The sequence below is a fragment of the Manis pentadactyla genome, chromosome 2 (genome assembly GCF_030020395.1).
Source record: "Manis pentadactyla isolate mManPen7 chromosome 2, mManPen7.hap1, whole genome shotgun sequence".
NCBI lineage: Eukaryota > Metazoa > Chordata > Mammalia > Pholidota > Manidae > Manis > Manis pentadactyla.
The window spans coordinates 183,250,555-183,266,682 of record NC_080020.1 but is presented as its reverse complement, the minus strand read 5'-3'; the positions used below and the strand labels follow the sequence as shown (position 1 = coordinate 183,266,682).

General features: G+C 35.6%; 1 protein-coding gene across 10 annotated transcripts in view; it reads left to right on the top strand.

The window, feature by feature from the left end:
- The window catches only part of EHBP1 (EH domain binding protein 1), a 445,289-nt gene that overhangs the window by 56,705 nt on the left and 372,456 nt on the right, over nucleotides 1-16,128 (top strand). For all 10 annotated transcript variants that reach the window (XM_057497152.1, XM_057497151.1, XM_036890374.2 and 7 more), the window contains one exon: nucleotides 9,957-10,014. In XM_057497152.1, coding sequence (XP_057353135.1) covers nucleotides 9,957-10,014 — 58 coding nt within the window. The remainder of the gene's footprint in view (nucleotides 1-9,956; nucleotides 10,015-16,128) is intronic.

Below are 16,128 nucleotides of genomic sequence, written 5' to 3'. Positions count from 1 at the left end.
TGCTAATGTCATTGAAACATTATTCCAGTTTATAAGTAAATGACATTAAATAATAAAACATTAAAACATTTATTTTTCTCATTTACCACATATGTATATATTTGATAACTTTTTCTTATATTGCTTTTATAAATTTTTAATAAAAAGCTCAATTATAGTGACATTCTTCCTGCGTCTGAAAAAATCATACTTCCAAGAATAATTACTAATTGATTAAATATTCTTTAATCTATTTAAACCAAATATTGAAACGTATTCTGTTGGTTTTACCAACACTTAGTATCTGACTTTTTGATTTTAGCCTTCCTGGTTGTCGTGAATGGTTGTGAGATAACGGACCTTTGTTGCTATTGTCATTGTTACCTTCCTGACTTTAGACTTTATGTATCAGCTTCTTCATGGGATAGATGAGGATTTAGCTCTTAGTACCTCCTCACAGAAGTACCCTTGTCCTGTACTCCCTATCCTTCCCATTCCACAATCAGCTCTACCAGAGTTAGTTTAGAATTCATTGTTTTGATTTAGTGTTGTTTACGGCTGAATCCCATGGTATCATGATCACATTTCCTTTCTTTTAATTTTTCTTTGTATATTTTTTGCCTTTGTTTTCTCCATTTATGATTATTCCTAAAAGTTTCAGCAGTCTCTCAAAATCCCTCTTGAAACAGTTGAACATGGTGATTCATCATATTCTCCCCTGGAGCCCTCTAGTGTTCTGCTTCATTTGTGATGGTTTCTTTTTAGGCCTGTGGCATAGGTGATATTTTGAGACCTTTTTTATTGTCATCCTGGGGGATTAGTCTGATATTTAACTTCTGGATCTAAACTTCTTGTCTTTTCTATTTAACATTTCTGTTACTTTATTCTAGATATGGATAATTTCCTTAACTTTATCTCCAACTCTTCATTTTTGATTTCCTAAATGAAAAATGACATAATTTTCAGAATGCTTTCTTATTCTTAAAATTTTCCTTTCATATTTTTCATGGGTATAATATCTTTTATATTTCTTTGGTTTCTTTCAAGTTCCTTTTTTCCCTTTTTTAGCCACTTGCCTTTTATATTAGAACCTTTCCACAGATTATCTTTCATTGTTCACTTTTAAGAGGGAGACTGTACAAAGCTATTTGAAAGCCCTGTGCATACATAAAGGATGGCTGCTAATATAGTTTGAGAATTTGCTGAAAGCCAGGCCCTGAGCTAAGGATTTTACTTGTGTTGTTTTAACTGATCTCTAGATTGGTCCTATGAGGTTCTAATTTCACAGATGAGGAACCTATTAAGGCATAGACAGTACAATCAAAAGAAAGGAAATCAGACTCAAACCTAGATCTGTCTGCCTTTATATGATTCTTTTATCCATCATATTCTGTTTACTTGCCTCCTTCCCAATAAATGCCTTGAGAATACTAGGAAATCTCTTGAGAACCTTAAAGCCAGACAGAAACAAGACAGACAAATTTGTTAATCATCCAAACATGCAACTGCAGAAGTGTGTTGGGATGAGATGGTGAATACGATTGTTTGAAGGGGCTGAGGAATGGTCTGAGCAGTGTATCGTTTTCTTTCTTTTTTTTTTTTTTTCCTATTAACCTCAGTTCCAGGCAGCCAGGTACTTGGAAATACTAATGTATGTGAGATATACTAATATATATGTAATATATATATGTATATTTTACTAAAAGATAATATATACAAATATATATGTTAGTATAACTGGAAATGCTAATGTTTATGTGACATATGAAATTTGTTCCAACAAGACTAGAAAAATACATGTAGAAATAATTTGCTAAATTAAAGGAAGGATTATGGGAGATTTTATAAAACATTAAAGTAAGAAGTATTATTTGGGAAGACCAATATTGCACACATGATACAGCAGTGGTGATTAGAATACTATTTGTCTCAGAATTATCTTTATATTAAAAACCCTTTATACTGTTGAATACTACAGCAAAAAGAAAAAAGTATGAGTATGTATTTTTTTATGATCTGTCAGAAAGTGTACTCAGTTCAAGTATGCCAAACTACACTTCTTCATTTTGAATGGTGCTATCCCTAAATAATGATTTATTAGAAATACCTCTCAATAAAAGACCATATGTATCACCAGCTAAATATTTTTATCCCAAAGTAATCAATCTTTGAAAATATTTTAAAGATGGTAGAAGGGTGCAAAAACAATTTAAAAGACAAAATTTATATAAGTGACAAAGATTTACATCTCTTATTATTAAAGATGTCCTTTCATTTTTACAGAAAAGAAATATATCCTATATATGTGTACTTTGTCTTGAATAATTTTTTTCCTATTGAATTAATTATTACAGTGTGCTAAATAACTCTTGTGAAGTAAGCATAAAGGAGTATAATTAACTAGAGCTGCAGCAGTGATAGTACAGTAGGAGGCAGATGTACCTACTGGAGGATAAAAATAATTACTTGAGAAATAGTAAAGTTTGAGTATTTCTTGATGAGACAGTTTCCCTCCTTTTGTTTCAATATTCACAACATCCCACCATGAAATGGTTAGTTACTGCTAAGAGCCCTTTCACCTAAAAAGAATAACCTTATTATTTAGTGAAGTGTCTATTCACATTAACTTCAGGATTAATGTTTTAAGCTCTCTTCTTCTTATTGTAAGCTTATCTTGGAGTCTCTGGTGATAGGAATATATTGTACTTTTTGTATTTTAAAGACTTACTGTTTTTAATTTAGGGAAAGCTTAGAGGCTTAAATATTAATTAACAAGTTTTGAGGTATAGTTTTTATCTTTGAAAACATTGATTTCGTATAAATGAAAACCAGTGGGACATAGAAGATTAAATATGGTCTCAGCACTTTGCAATGTAAGTTTCTGTAAGACAGACTATTTTATTGTTAGATATGTATATTTTTAATTTACTGAATTTTCTAGAATGTTGAGGAGTTACTGTAGCAGACACCCCCAGAAATATAAGTGGTTTAACCTAATAAAAGTTTAGTTCTTCCTCACTTCTCAGTCTAGGAAGGGTTTTCCAGGTTGGCTGGCCTTCCATGTGGTCATTAAGGGGTCCAGACATCATCTGTCTTATGACTCTGTCCTCCTCTGTGTTCTGGAATTCTCTCTGTTCAACTGATATGGAAAAGGCATACTTGTTTATTATCTATTTTATTCCAGAAGTTACACCAATCACTTCTCACATTCCAGTGGTGAGAAGTATCATTTGGCTCCATCTCATTGCCATCTTGGTGGTGGTTATTGTTGGGTGGGGTGGGGTTGAGGGACTTCTTGCAGCAGCTCATAGAATTAACACTATGTTTTGGACATGGAGTATGACTTTTTGGTGGTCAGTTTATTGCTCTGCTAAAAAAACACTGCTTTCCCTTTCATAATATTATTCAGTTGTTGATAATAGCTACCTCTAGATACCAGAAAAGAGGAGGCAAATGATTCCATGTCACAAAGGCTTTATCCTATTCCTGATTTACTTACTTGGTGCTAAACCACCAAATATTTAACCAGTTAGAGTCATTTAATCGTATAGTCATTGAACATAGTGTTTTAGAACTAGCTGAGGGCTTAGTGTGGTGTCTTCATTTGGTAAATTACGGAATAGTCTCAGAGAAATGGAGAGGTCACTAAGTGCTAAGGTCACTCAGTATTGGAACTAGGAAAAACAAGTTTCCTAACCTTCAGTGTAGTATTCTTTCCTCCATGCAGTGTTGTCTTAGAAAGGTTTTCTTTTACAAATTCAAATCTTCTAAATTAATAGAAATTGTTTTCCCAGATTTCTTTTCTTTTAATACCATCCTAAGATATACTTATCCTGGGGAAAGAAGAATTTTAACTGATGTAGAAGAGAATGAGTCATCTGAAAAGCATTTGTCATATTGTATTTGCTTGGGCCATAATGGAGTACCATATTGACTTTTTCTTTTTAACTTTTCTTTAAAATTTTAAAAATTTTCATATCATTAACATACAATTACATGAGCAACTCTGGTTACTAGATTCGCCCTGTGATCAAGTCCTCACCACATATCCCATTACACTCACTGTCCATCAGCATAGTAAGATGCTATACAATCACTAGTTATCTTCTCTGTGCTATACTGCCTTCCCTGTACCCCCCCACCTACATTATGTGTGCTAATCGTAATGCCCCTTAATTCACATATCAATCCCTTCCCACCGACCCTCCCCAGTCCCTTTCCCTTTGGTAACTGTTAGTCCTTTCTTGGGTTCTGTGATTCTGCTACTGTTTTGTTCCTTCAGTTTTTCCTTTGTTTTTATACTCCACAGATGAGTGAAATCATTTGGTACTTGTCTTTCTCCGCCCGGCTTATTTCACTGAGCATAATACCCTCTAGCCCCATCCATGTTGTTGCAAATGGTAGGATTTGTTTTCTTCTTATGGCTGAATAATATTCCATTGTGTATATGTACCACATCTTCTTTATCCATTCATCTACTGATGGACACTTAGGTTGCTTCCATTTCTTGGCTATTGTAAATAGTGCTGCGATAAACATAGGGGTGCATATGTGTTTTTCAAATGGGGCTTCTGCATTCTTAGGGTAAATTCCTCCATATTGACTTTTTATACCCAAGGAAGACTGGCCAGGACTTGAAGGGGCTATAAATAAAGGAGGGGAGGATGCCAGAGTCAAGTAGGCCTGTTTCAGAATTTTGCCTAGGGCCAGCTCAAACCTAGAGGAACATTTTTGTTAACTTAAGACAAAGAACACAGCCCCTTCCACTTCTGTTGACTTAGAAAACAAATTAATTAGCTATTGGCAAGCTCTTTAATCCAGTGAAATTTAAAAAATTAAACTCTTTTCATAGTTAATTCCAAACTTAGGTGTTTTCTAAATTTTAAATAACTTCCTCGCACATTTAAATAACTCTCTAGCATAAAGTAATATAAATGCACTGTAGAAAGTACAGAAAAGAATATTCTTAAAGTGGCATGTAATTTTGTTTCCTTATAGTACCCCAGTTTGCATTTTGAGACATTTCCTCCTGGTGTTTTCTTTTATGTAGTATAGAAAAAAATTAAAACTTGTATTAAATAAACTTAACATAATATCCCAAGCACTGTCTCATGCATATAAGTGTTCTTGGAAGATATTTTTAATGGCTCTGTAATTTTCTAGTAGACAAATGTAATATAATTAGTCACTCATCTTTTGTCAGACTTTAAAGTGTTGTAAATTATGGGGTTTCCCCCCAAAATTCCAAATCAAGTAATTGCAAATCAAGTAATGGGCAGGTTCTTTTTGTCAGTGTGCATGTTTCTTGAGCTATTTGTAAATAGAGCCTTCTCTGGGTAAGGTCTTTTTATTTCTCTGTGTTCTCCAAGGTTGTACCTGGATTGGGTAGTTGGTTTAATTGTCTATCTCCTGCTCAATTTTAAGTTTCCAGAGAGAAAATCAGGGCTTGTCTTCTTTCATCTTTGTATCTCCATTGCTCAGCACAGTGCCAAGAACATAAATGGCATTCATTGTTGAATGCTTATGATTCTGTAAAGTAATAAGACAGGTTTTCGTGTGATCGTTTTGCATTTTTTCTCACTACTTTTTTTAGTCCCACTTCACATATGTGATAGACATGGGAGTGGAGTCTAAATTTAAGCCAGAAATGTTTTACTTTAAATTTACCTTGATGTATTGTGGCTCACTGGTGGCAACAAGGAAGGCACAAAACAACTGCAGACTAAAGACAGGTACAATTTACTGCTTTATAATCTGATTTATTGTAGCTCTTTTCTCTTTTACTTTTTCCACTCCTTTCCTCCCCTCCTACCTCCTCTCCAGATTATAACATTAGAACCATAATTTGAGACAAGTCTTGCAACCTTCAATTTCAACTTGTTTTCTTTTTAAGGACTTTGTGGGGGTAGGGTAGGTGTTAAATTTCAAAGTTTTTGTCCCTGAATAAGCCCATCAAAAGGCTTCAAATTAGCCAGTGATACTCTTTAGGTAGATTTCACAAGAAGTGTGTCTGTGTTTACATTTTATGTGTATGCGTATAAATATCTATGTATAAGTATTTTCGTACGTGTATTTATATGTCTGTGTATGTATTATGTGTAGGGTTACCTGGTTACTTAGGTGATGAGATAAAAATGTTAAATATGTGATTGTTGAATTCTCTTTGAAACCTGGGCTCTATAAGGTTGTCTTGACTTTTTTTGATAGGAAGTTGTATATTATAGGTTCTTTGGTAGTTGGGTAAAACTCTCACAATTGCTGTTCCTGGCCACTTAGGGGCAGATAAGTATTTAATGGTTCTTTTCATGAATGTTTAAAATATTAATTGTGACCAGTTAATTGTGTGGCTATTAGTATTTTGCTATTGAAAATAATAACTCACAGCACAGTTCGTAATTTAGAATGCTGTGACTCATTTTGCATCTGACAATATAAAGGTAAACTGATTGCTAGTGAAGACATTTAAAAAATGGGACATGACTTAGAATCACAAGAAATTTAGCCATCTCTGGGGACATTGTCAAATAAGTCACTTATGTTCAATTTACTTTCTTGGAATTTCAGGCATATAGATTACGAGACCACCCTTCCTGATTTTTTATGGCAAAAGGCTCCCCTCTTCTGAAGCAGTGAGATAAAAATGGGTTGAGAGGAGGAAGGTGCTGGCAGGCCGAATTAGAAGGAGGCAAAGTGCAGGTGGCACTAGGGCAGTGTTGAGGAGGGGGTGACACCCTCAGCGCTATCTCAGCTAATCAAGTCAGGAGGCATGGGGATTGCTTATCACTCTCCCTATAAAACTGGTTCTCAACTTTGGCTGTACATTAGAATCACCTGTGGAATTTTAAAAAAACTGCACTAGACCAATTAAACTGGATTCTCTGGACTGGAACTTAGACATCAGTATTTTTTAAAGCTTCCCAGGAGGTTACAATGTGCAGCTAAGGTGAAGAGCCCTGCAAAGCTCAAATAAACTGCAGAGAGGATGAATTATATAGCTCCTGGCTTTAGTTGGACCTCATCAATGATAATTGATCAACTGACAATTCCCACATAAAACTTAAGTTTCGTTCAGTAGCAAATGTTCATTGAGCTGCACGCTTGTACCAGATTCTTATTAGTTGCTAGGAATACAAAAATAAGCTTTGGTTGATAAAGAAGCACAGTTTAGTGGAAGAGATACAAATAATAGCAAATATTGTAATATCAGGCATATGGAATATAAAAATAGAGGTATGTCTGGAGTATTACTGAGAATATGGTAGAAGGAGCAGTCTACCTGAGGTTTGGCATACGGAAAGAGGTGGAAATGAAATGAGAAATGTTCAACAGAGGAAGTGATGAATTAAGAGTTTACCAGGTAGGAAGGGAGGGGTTGGGAGATAGAAAGTTTTAAAAAAAGTTAGAACATGCGAAGATGTGAAGAAAATGAAGGAATATGTATTCACATATTTGCACATTATATAGCTAGAAAGGTATAGACACCTTTCTATATGGATAGATAGATCTGTCTTTTTAAAAAGAGTCAAGCTGCTCAGGTGTGAAGCAGTTGATAGTGTTGGAGGCTCTAGTAATTTGGACATCATGGACCTTGTATAAAGGCATTTAAGTAAGAATTTTTTTTTAAGTTTAAATTCAAACTAAAATAAAGTGGAATACTATTACGGTGAAATAAATCTGTCAAATTCAACCTGCAAATGCCAGTTTGTAGTACATTGAGTATGAGGAGCCAAAACAGGATAATAAAAAAGGAAAACCTGTTAGATTTTATAACATTTCTAAAGAAGTACTGTATAAATATAATTAAGAGTTGAGGTTGGGCTGGGGATGTTGAGATGTAGTGATCTAGGTAAAATGTTCCAACAAGGCACCAGTGCTTTCAAATGAGGTAGCTTACACTTGTTGGCTGCCAGCATTGATTATACCCTCTCCCCAGATCATCACATTGCCATACCACTCCCCATCTTCACTGTCCTTTGTGCTCTTCTACTTCTCTGTGTATTTAACAAGGTTTTGTTTGTTTCTCAGTTGGTACAGGTTCTTAGATTAGCACTTTGATATTTCATAGAAACTTTCTATTTCACCTGTAATTTAGTACTTCTGCATTTGGCTACTGCTCCCAACATCTTACTCTGGGAAGACTCACTAAAGCAAGCTACTGGTTTTAGTTTACAGTTGTCTTTAAAGCCTGATGCTCCTCAGAAACTAAGCTTTGTCTTGGATGGAGAACCACCATTTTTCTATTTATATTATGCTGGTTACTGTCACCAACAGAAACATTTGTTTAGGTGGCTCCTTAGTCAAATAGTTTCATTTTTGGAACCTTCCTCTTGTTTTTTTTGTCCAGTTTTTCTTTGGGTTCTACTAGCTAAAATGAACAAACATTAACATTTTACCATATTTATGTTGCTTCTTGCATCCTACTTCTTTCCTTATTTAGCTGGGATATATTGTAAACTCAGTTTTTTGATGTCTAAAACCGTTTCTTAAATGGCTGGTTAGCCAGCATAAAACTGAGGGTGGCAGCTATTTTCCCTTTGCAACTTGAAGATCATTATTGTCTTTGTCTTTTGGGCTCTATCGTTGCTAATGAGAAGTTGCTGTCAAGTAAAATTACTCATTTTTTGGTAACTGTTCTTTTCTTTGTTATTTTCTTTATTCTTGCTGTACTGTAGTTTGATTGCAGGGTATATAGATATAGATTCATTTTTATTTATCTTGTTCATTAATATTTATTTTCTATCTAAGGACTCCTACCTTTTTTCAAGTCTGGAATATTTATAATCTTATCTCTTAAGTATTTCCTCTGCCGTTTTCACTGTTAGGAACTTTTTGAACTTTTATGAGGTCTATACGCTTTTCAGTCTATCTTCCATGTCTTTTACCTTGTTTTAAAATATTTTTATCACTTTATATCTGTGCAACATTCTGGGTCAGTTCTTCAGTCATGTGTTTGATTGGGTAGTTCTCTCTTTGAACAGTTTTATAGGTGAATCACTGGGTAAGGAGTTCGGCTGGTGGCTTTTTGTGTTTGTATGTATATATGATGTATTTAAATGAAATAGGAGGACAGGTCATCTGCTGATGGGGATTCTGGGGTGAAATAAAGGAGACAAAGTGGTGAAGGTCACAAAGATGAGTATATCATTCATTTATTGGTCAAAAAACTAAGATATTTAAAAATAAAAATTTAAGGAAAATAACGATAATCACAGTCTTGATGTTTTCCCTAGGCACTAAAGACAACTTAGTTATGTTAGATGAACATATAAGGTTTTTTGGGTTTGTTTTTTACTTTATTAGCAGAAGATAAAGAAAAGAAGGTCTGAGAGTTAAAAAGCAGTCTTGGTTCTGCCAGAGCTTTTGCTTAGTTACTTAATTTTGCCAAATTTTTAAGCTTATAAAATAGGAATAATAATTTGTACCTTGACTGTTTTTTCAGCATTGTATTGTTTCTATGAAGATAGTGAAATGGTTGATTGTAAAAATGGTTTGAAAACCACAAGCACTGTTCCTAAGATACAGAGATGCAAAAGTAGCATAGCTTATAGACTTAAATTATTTTGGAACAGCCATTTTTATGTTTATTTTCTCCAAGTTAAAGTAGATAATGTGTTAGAAGTATGGTGTTAATTTTTGGAGAAGGTATATGAATGCTTTTCTTTTAAAAATAGTCACCAATTCTAAATATTTTATTTTACTTAGTTTGTCCCAATGAATAAACTTGGTAATGTATTTTTAGAAAGATATGTGAGAAAGAAATATTACTTATTTAAATTAGACCACATCTGTATTCTACTACACATCTGTATCTTACATCCACCATATTTGAATAATTTACAGAGCTTTATTATAAGGGTAACTGCTCTATGTAATCTAAAGGAGATTACATTTTTATCTTTTTAAAAGCATGAAAACTAAACTTTATCAATTTGATTTAAGATAACTACAATTATACTAATCTTTTTCCTGTTTTGCAGGCAGCCAGATAAACTGGTGGTGGTCTGGACAAGAAGAAGCCGAAGGAAGTCTTCTAAGGTTTGTCTGTTTTCTAAATTTCTCACCAAAAAGTTGAATTTAACTTTTAGTCACTTGTAAGCTTTTCTGTCCCAGTGTAAAATATTTAAAAATATTACTTTATATTTTGAGTTAGTTCTGATGATCTAATGTACTAAAATGATTGATCAGGTACTATAATCTTATTACTGCAGTTCTTAAAATGGGGACCAAATAACTGAGTTTTTATATTGGATTTGGTAGCCTCAAGTAACATAATTGTTACTTAATTTTTCTGTACTAGGTTACCACTTACAAAATTGTACTTCAGATTACTTTATTCAGATTTCAAGAGGATGAAGTTAAGGCACCCTTAAGGAATGAAGAGTTGATATCTGAGTCCATTGCTGAGTTGCAGGGGAAAAGGAATTGGATATTTCGAAAGTTTGAATTTTTTGTTCTTGTAGCTTTGTGGGGAGTAGGACAGAATTTTAAAATGTTCGATAACAATTCTACAGATATTTTAAAAGTTGCATTCTATACATAAATATGATTATATTTTTATAAGTACACAATAACTAAAAACATTTATTGGATATTAATTTTTTCATAAGTAATTTTATATAAAGGAAAATTAATTCATTTTAATTAAAATTATATCGAATTTAAATTTCAGAAATAAAAATTCTTCAGTTTTATTCTTATCAAGCTAAATATTGCATATAGTTTAAAGCACTGATCTTAATTATGCAATTTGATGAATTTTAATATATACTTGTATAATTAGTACTCCTATTAAGATATAAATTATTTTCATCACCTTTTTCCTTTGTGTCTTCTTCCATTCAATTACCAGTCCTCAAAGGCAGCCACTATTCTGATTTTCTATCACCAATGACTAGCTTTGCCTGTTCTTGAATTTCATGTTAATGAATTCATATAATAGTACTATTTTATGTCTGGTTTTTGTTCAACATAATGTTTTTGAGATTTATTGATGCAGTTTTGAGTATTGGTAGGTTCTTTTTCATTGCTGAGTAGTATTCCATCATACAAATATACTGCAGTTTGACTGTCTGTATTCCTTTTTGATGAGCATTTTGTTTGTTTCCAGTGAATATTCTGAATATTCACTACTGTGAATAAATCTGCTATAAACATTGTTATACGTATTTGGGAGCTCAAATATTTTAATTTCTCTTAGGCATAGAAATGGAATCGCTGGATAATGTATTCCCAGCGATTTTTAATTGTTAAATGTATTCCAATCAGTAATATAGGGAAGGCCCATATTTGCTTACCATCATGAATGGCATCTTCTTCAAGGCAAACATTTATAGTTTTGGGGCATTATATTTTGGACCTGCAGTATTTTCTTATCTATTATATATGAGAAAGTGTTCTGAAAATAGACATAGGTCCTCTGTCAGTTGTGCTGAGCGTGTCTTAAGCTTCTGTGGAAAGGAACAATATAAGGTCATCCACTAAGTGTGATAGATGAATATGACTATGACTATAAACACTAGAAATAGACCCTAAATATTTTTAGCTAGCCACAGAAAGTGATTTCTTTTAATAATTAATAATTACTTATTCTAAAAATAACTATGAAACAATGAAATACTTTATAGGTCAATTCAGGATACCCATACTTGAAGTTAAATGTACTTTTTAATTTAATTGCATTTTTGAAAGTCAGTCAGATTACTTTTCTTGTAGGTCCAGATTTTTTTTCATATTGTATCAAATATTGATTGAGTACAGATGGAGAAATGCAAGTATAGAGGCTACAGGCAGATTTTTCTTAGACCACAGTATTTTATAGAAGAAATTATTTCTTGTACTAATTTTCCTGTTGTGAAGCTCTAACATTTCACATCCCTTCTGGATATTTTGGAATCATTTTGTTTTCTCTTAAAACATTATAGATGTACTTCTTTTGAAAAGTTTGTGAGAGCCGAAAATGTGCTAAGCATATTACAGCATATACGTATTGTGTTCATGTATATGTGAAATGATGTTTTATAAATTGGCATAAAAATTAGTTCCAGAAACTATGAAAGAAATGATTATGATACTATTATGAAAGTTAGGCAATTAACTTTTTTTCCATTAAAAAAAAAATATCATTGATATACAATCTTATGAAGGTTTCACATGAGAAACATTGTGGTTACTACATTCACCCATATTATTGAGCCCTCCCCCACCTATTGCAGTCACTGTCCATCAGCACAGTTAGAGAGAAAATTACTTTTTAAAAAGAATTCCTTGTGGAGGGGCGGAAGATGGCGGCGTGAGTAGAGCAGCGGAAATCTCCTCCCAAAACAACATATATCTATGAAAATATAACAAAGACAACCCTTCCTAGAATAAAGACCAGAGGACACAGGACAATATCCAGACCACATCCGCACCTGAGAGAACCCAGCGCCTCGCGAAGGGGGTAAGATACAAGCCCCGGCCCCGCGGGAGCCGAGCGCCCCTCCCCCCAGCTCCCGGCGGGAGAAGAGCAGGCAGAGCGGGAGGGAGACGGAGCCCAGGACTGCCGAACACCCAGCACCAGCCATCCGGGCCAGAGTGCAGGGCGCTTGATACTAGGAAAACAGGGCAGCAAGAACAGTGAGCAGGCACTGGAGGCTGGGCGACAGAGGACATAAGAAAAGCGTGCGACCATTTTTTTTTTTTGCTTTTTTGCTGTTTTGTTTTGGCGAGCGCTTTTTGGAAGTCTTAAAGGGATAGGGACCCCAATACTAGGGAAACAGGGCAGCAAGAACAGTGAGCAGGCACTGGAGGCTGGGCGACAGAGGACATAAGAAAAGCGTGCGACCATTTTTTTTTTTGCTTTTTTGCTGTTTTGTTTTGGCGAGCGCTTTTTGGAAGTCTTAAAGGGATAGGGACCCCAATACTAGGGAAACAGGGCAGCAAGAACAGTGAGCAGGCACTGGAGGCTGGGCGACAGAGGACATAAGAAAAGCGCGCGACCATTTTTTTTTTGCTTTTTTGCTGTTTTGTTTTGGCGAGCGCTTTTTGGAAGTCTTAAAGGGATAGGGACCCCAATACTAGGGAAACAGGGCAGAAAGACCGGTGAGCAGAGGCCTGAGGCTGGCACCGGAGAATAAAGAAAAACGAACGACCACCCCCCCTTTTTTTTTTTTTTTTATTAAAAACTTTTTTTTTTTTTTTTAATTAAAAAAAAATTTTTTTTTCTTATTTTTTTTTTTTTTTTGTGGTCGTTGTTTTGTTTTGGCGGGTGCTCTTTGGAAGTCTTAAAGGGGCAGGGCGGGTCACTTAATCCAGAGGTAGGGAATCCGGGATCTCTGGGCACCCTAACCCCTGGGCTGCAGGGAGCAGGCAGGCCCCTTACGGAGATAAATAGCCTCCCAGCAGCTCCTGCTCCAACGCGACTCCACCATTTTGGAGTAGCTGCCCGAGCCAGGCCACGCCCACGGCAACAGCGGAGATTAACTCCATAGCAGCCGGGCAGGAAGCAGAAACCCTGTCTGCACGCAGCTGCGCAGCACAAGCCACTAGAGGTCGCTGTTCTCCCAGGAGAGGAAGGCCACAAACCAACAAGAAAGGAAGTCCTTCCAGCCGTCACTCGTCCCAGTTCTGCAGACTACCTATCACCATGAAAAGGCAAAGCTACAGGCAGACAAAGATCACAGAGACAACACCAGAGAAGGAGACAGACCTAACCAGTCTTCCTGACAAAGAATTCAAAATAAGAATCATAAACATGCTGACAGAGATGCAGAGAAATACGCAAGAGAAATGGGATGAAGTCCGGAGGGAGATCACAGATGCCAGAAAGGAGATCGCAGAAATGAAACAAACTCTGGAAGGGTTTATAAGCAGAATGGATAGAATGCAAGAGGCCATTGATGGAATTGAAATCAGAGAACAGGAACGCATAGAAGCTGACATAGAGAGAGACAAAAGGATCTCCAGGAATGAAACAATGTTAAGAGAACTGTGTGACCAATCCAAAAGGAACAATATCCATAGTATAGGGGTCCCAGAAGAAGAAGAGAGAGGAAAAGAGATGGAAAGTATCTTAGAAGAAATAATTGCTGAAAACTTCCCCACACTGGGGGAGGAAGTAATCGAACAGACCACGGAAATACACAGAACCCCCAACAGAAAGGATCCAAGAAGGACAACACCAAGACACATAATAATTAAAATGGCAAAGATCAAGGACAAGGAAAGAGTGTTAAAGGCAGCTAGAGAGAAAAAGGTCACCTATAAAGGGAAACCCATCAGGCTAACGTCAGACTTCTCAACAGAAACCCTACAGGCCAGAAGAGAATGGCATGATATATTTAATACAATGAAACAGAAGGGCCTTGAACCAAGGATACTGTATCCAGCACGACTATCATTCAAATATGACGGTGGGATTAAACAATTCCCAGACAAACAAAAGCTGAGGGAATTTGCTTTCCACAAACCACCACTACAGAACATCTTACAGGGACTGCTCTAGATGGGAGCACTCCTAGAAAGAGCACAGCACAAAACACCCAACATATGAAGAATCGAGGAGGAGGAACAAGAAGGGAGAGAAGAAAAGAATCTCCAGACAGTGTATATAACAGCTCAATAAGCGAGCTAAGTTAGGCAGTAAGATACTAAAGAGGCTAACCTTGAACCTTTGGTAACCACGAATTTAAAGCCTGCAATGGCAATAAGTACATATCTTTCAATAGTCACCCTAAATGTTAATGGGTTGAATGCACCAATCAAAAGACACAGAGTAACAGAATGGATAAAAAAGCAAGACCCATCCATATGCTGCTTACAAGAAACTCACCTCAAACCCAAAGACATGTACAGACTAAAAGTCAAGGGATGGAAAAACATATTTCAAGCAAACAACAGTGAGAAGAAAGCAGGGGTTGCAGTACTAATATCAGACAAAATAGACTTCAAAACAAAGAAAGTAACAAGAGATAAAGAAGGACACTACATAATGATAAAGGGCTCAGTCAAACAAGAGGATATAACCATTCTAAATATATATGCACCCAACACAGGAGCACCAGCATATGTGAAACAAATACTAACAGAACTAAAGGGGGATATAGACTGCAATGCATTCATTCTAGGAGACTTCAACACACCACTCACCCCAAAGGATAGATCCACTGGGCAGAAAATAAGTAAGGACACGGAAGCACTGAATAACACAGTAGAGCAGATGGACCTAATAGACATCTATAGAACTCTACATCCAAAAGCAGCGGGATATACATTCTTCTCAAGTGCACATGGAACATTCTCCAGAATAGACCACATACTAGGCCACAAAAAGAGCCTCAGAAAATTCCAAAAGATTGAAATCCTACCAACCAACTTGTCAGACCACAAAGGCATAAAACTAGAAATAAACTGTACAAAGAAAGCAAAGAGGCTCACAAACACATGGAGGCTTAACAACACGCTCCTAAATAATCAATGGATCAATGACCAAATCAAAATGGAGATCCAGCAATATATGGAAACAAATGACAACAACAACACTAAGCCCCAACTTCTGTGGGACACAGCAAAAGCAGTCTTAAGAGGAAAGTATATAGCAATCCAAGCATATTTAAAAAAGGAAGAGCAATCCCAAATGAATGGTCTAATGTCACAATTATCGAAATTGGAAAAAGAAGAACAGATGAGGCCTAAGGTCAGCAGAAGGAGGGACATAATAAAGATCAGAGAAGAAATAAATAAAATTGAGAAGAATAAAACAATAGCAAAAATCAATGAAACCAAGAGCTGGTTCTTTGAGAAAATAAACAAAATAGATAAGCCTCTAGCCAGACTTATTAAGAAGAAAAGAGAGTCAACACAAATCAACAGTATCAGAAATGAGAAAGGAAAAATCACGACGGACCCCACAGAAATGCAAAGAATTATTGGAGAATACTATGAAAACCTATATGCTAACAAGCTGGGAAACCTAGGAGAAATGGACAACTTCCTAGAAAAATATAACCTTCCAAGATTGACCCAGGAAGAAACAAAATCTAAACAGACCAATTACCAGCAACGAAATTGAAGCGTTAATCAAAAAACTACCCAGGAACAAAACCCCTGGGCCAGATGGATTTACCTCAGAATTTTATCAGACATACAGGGAAGACATAATACCCATTCTCC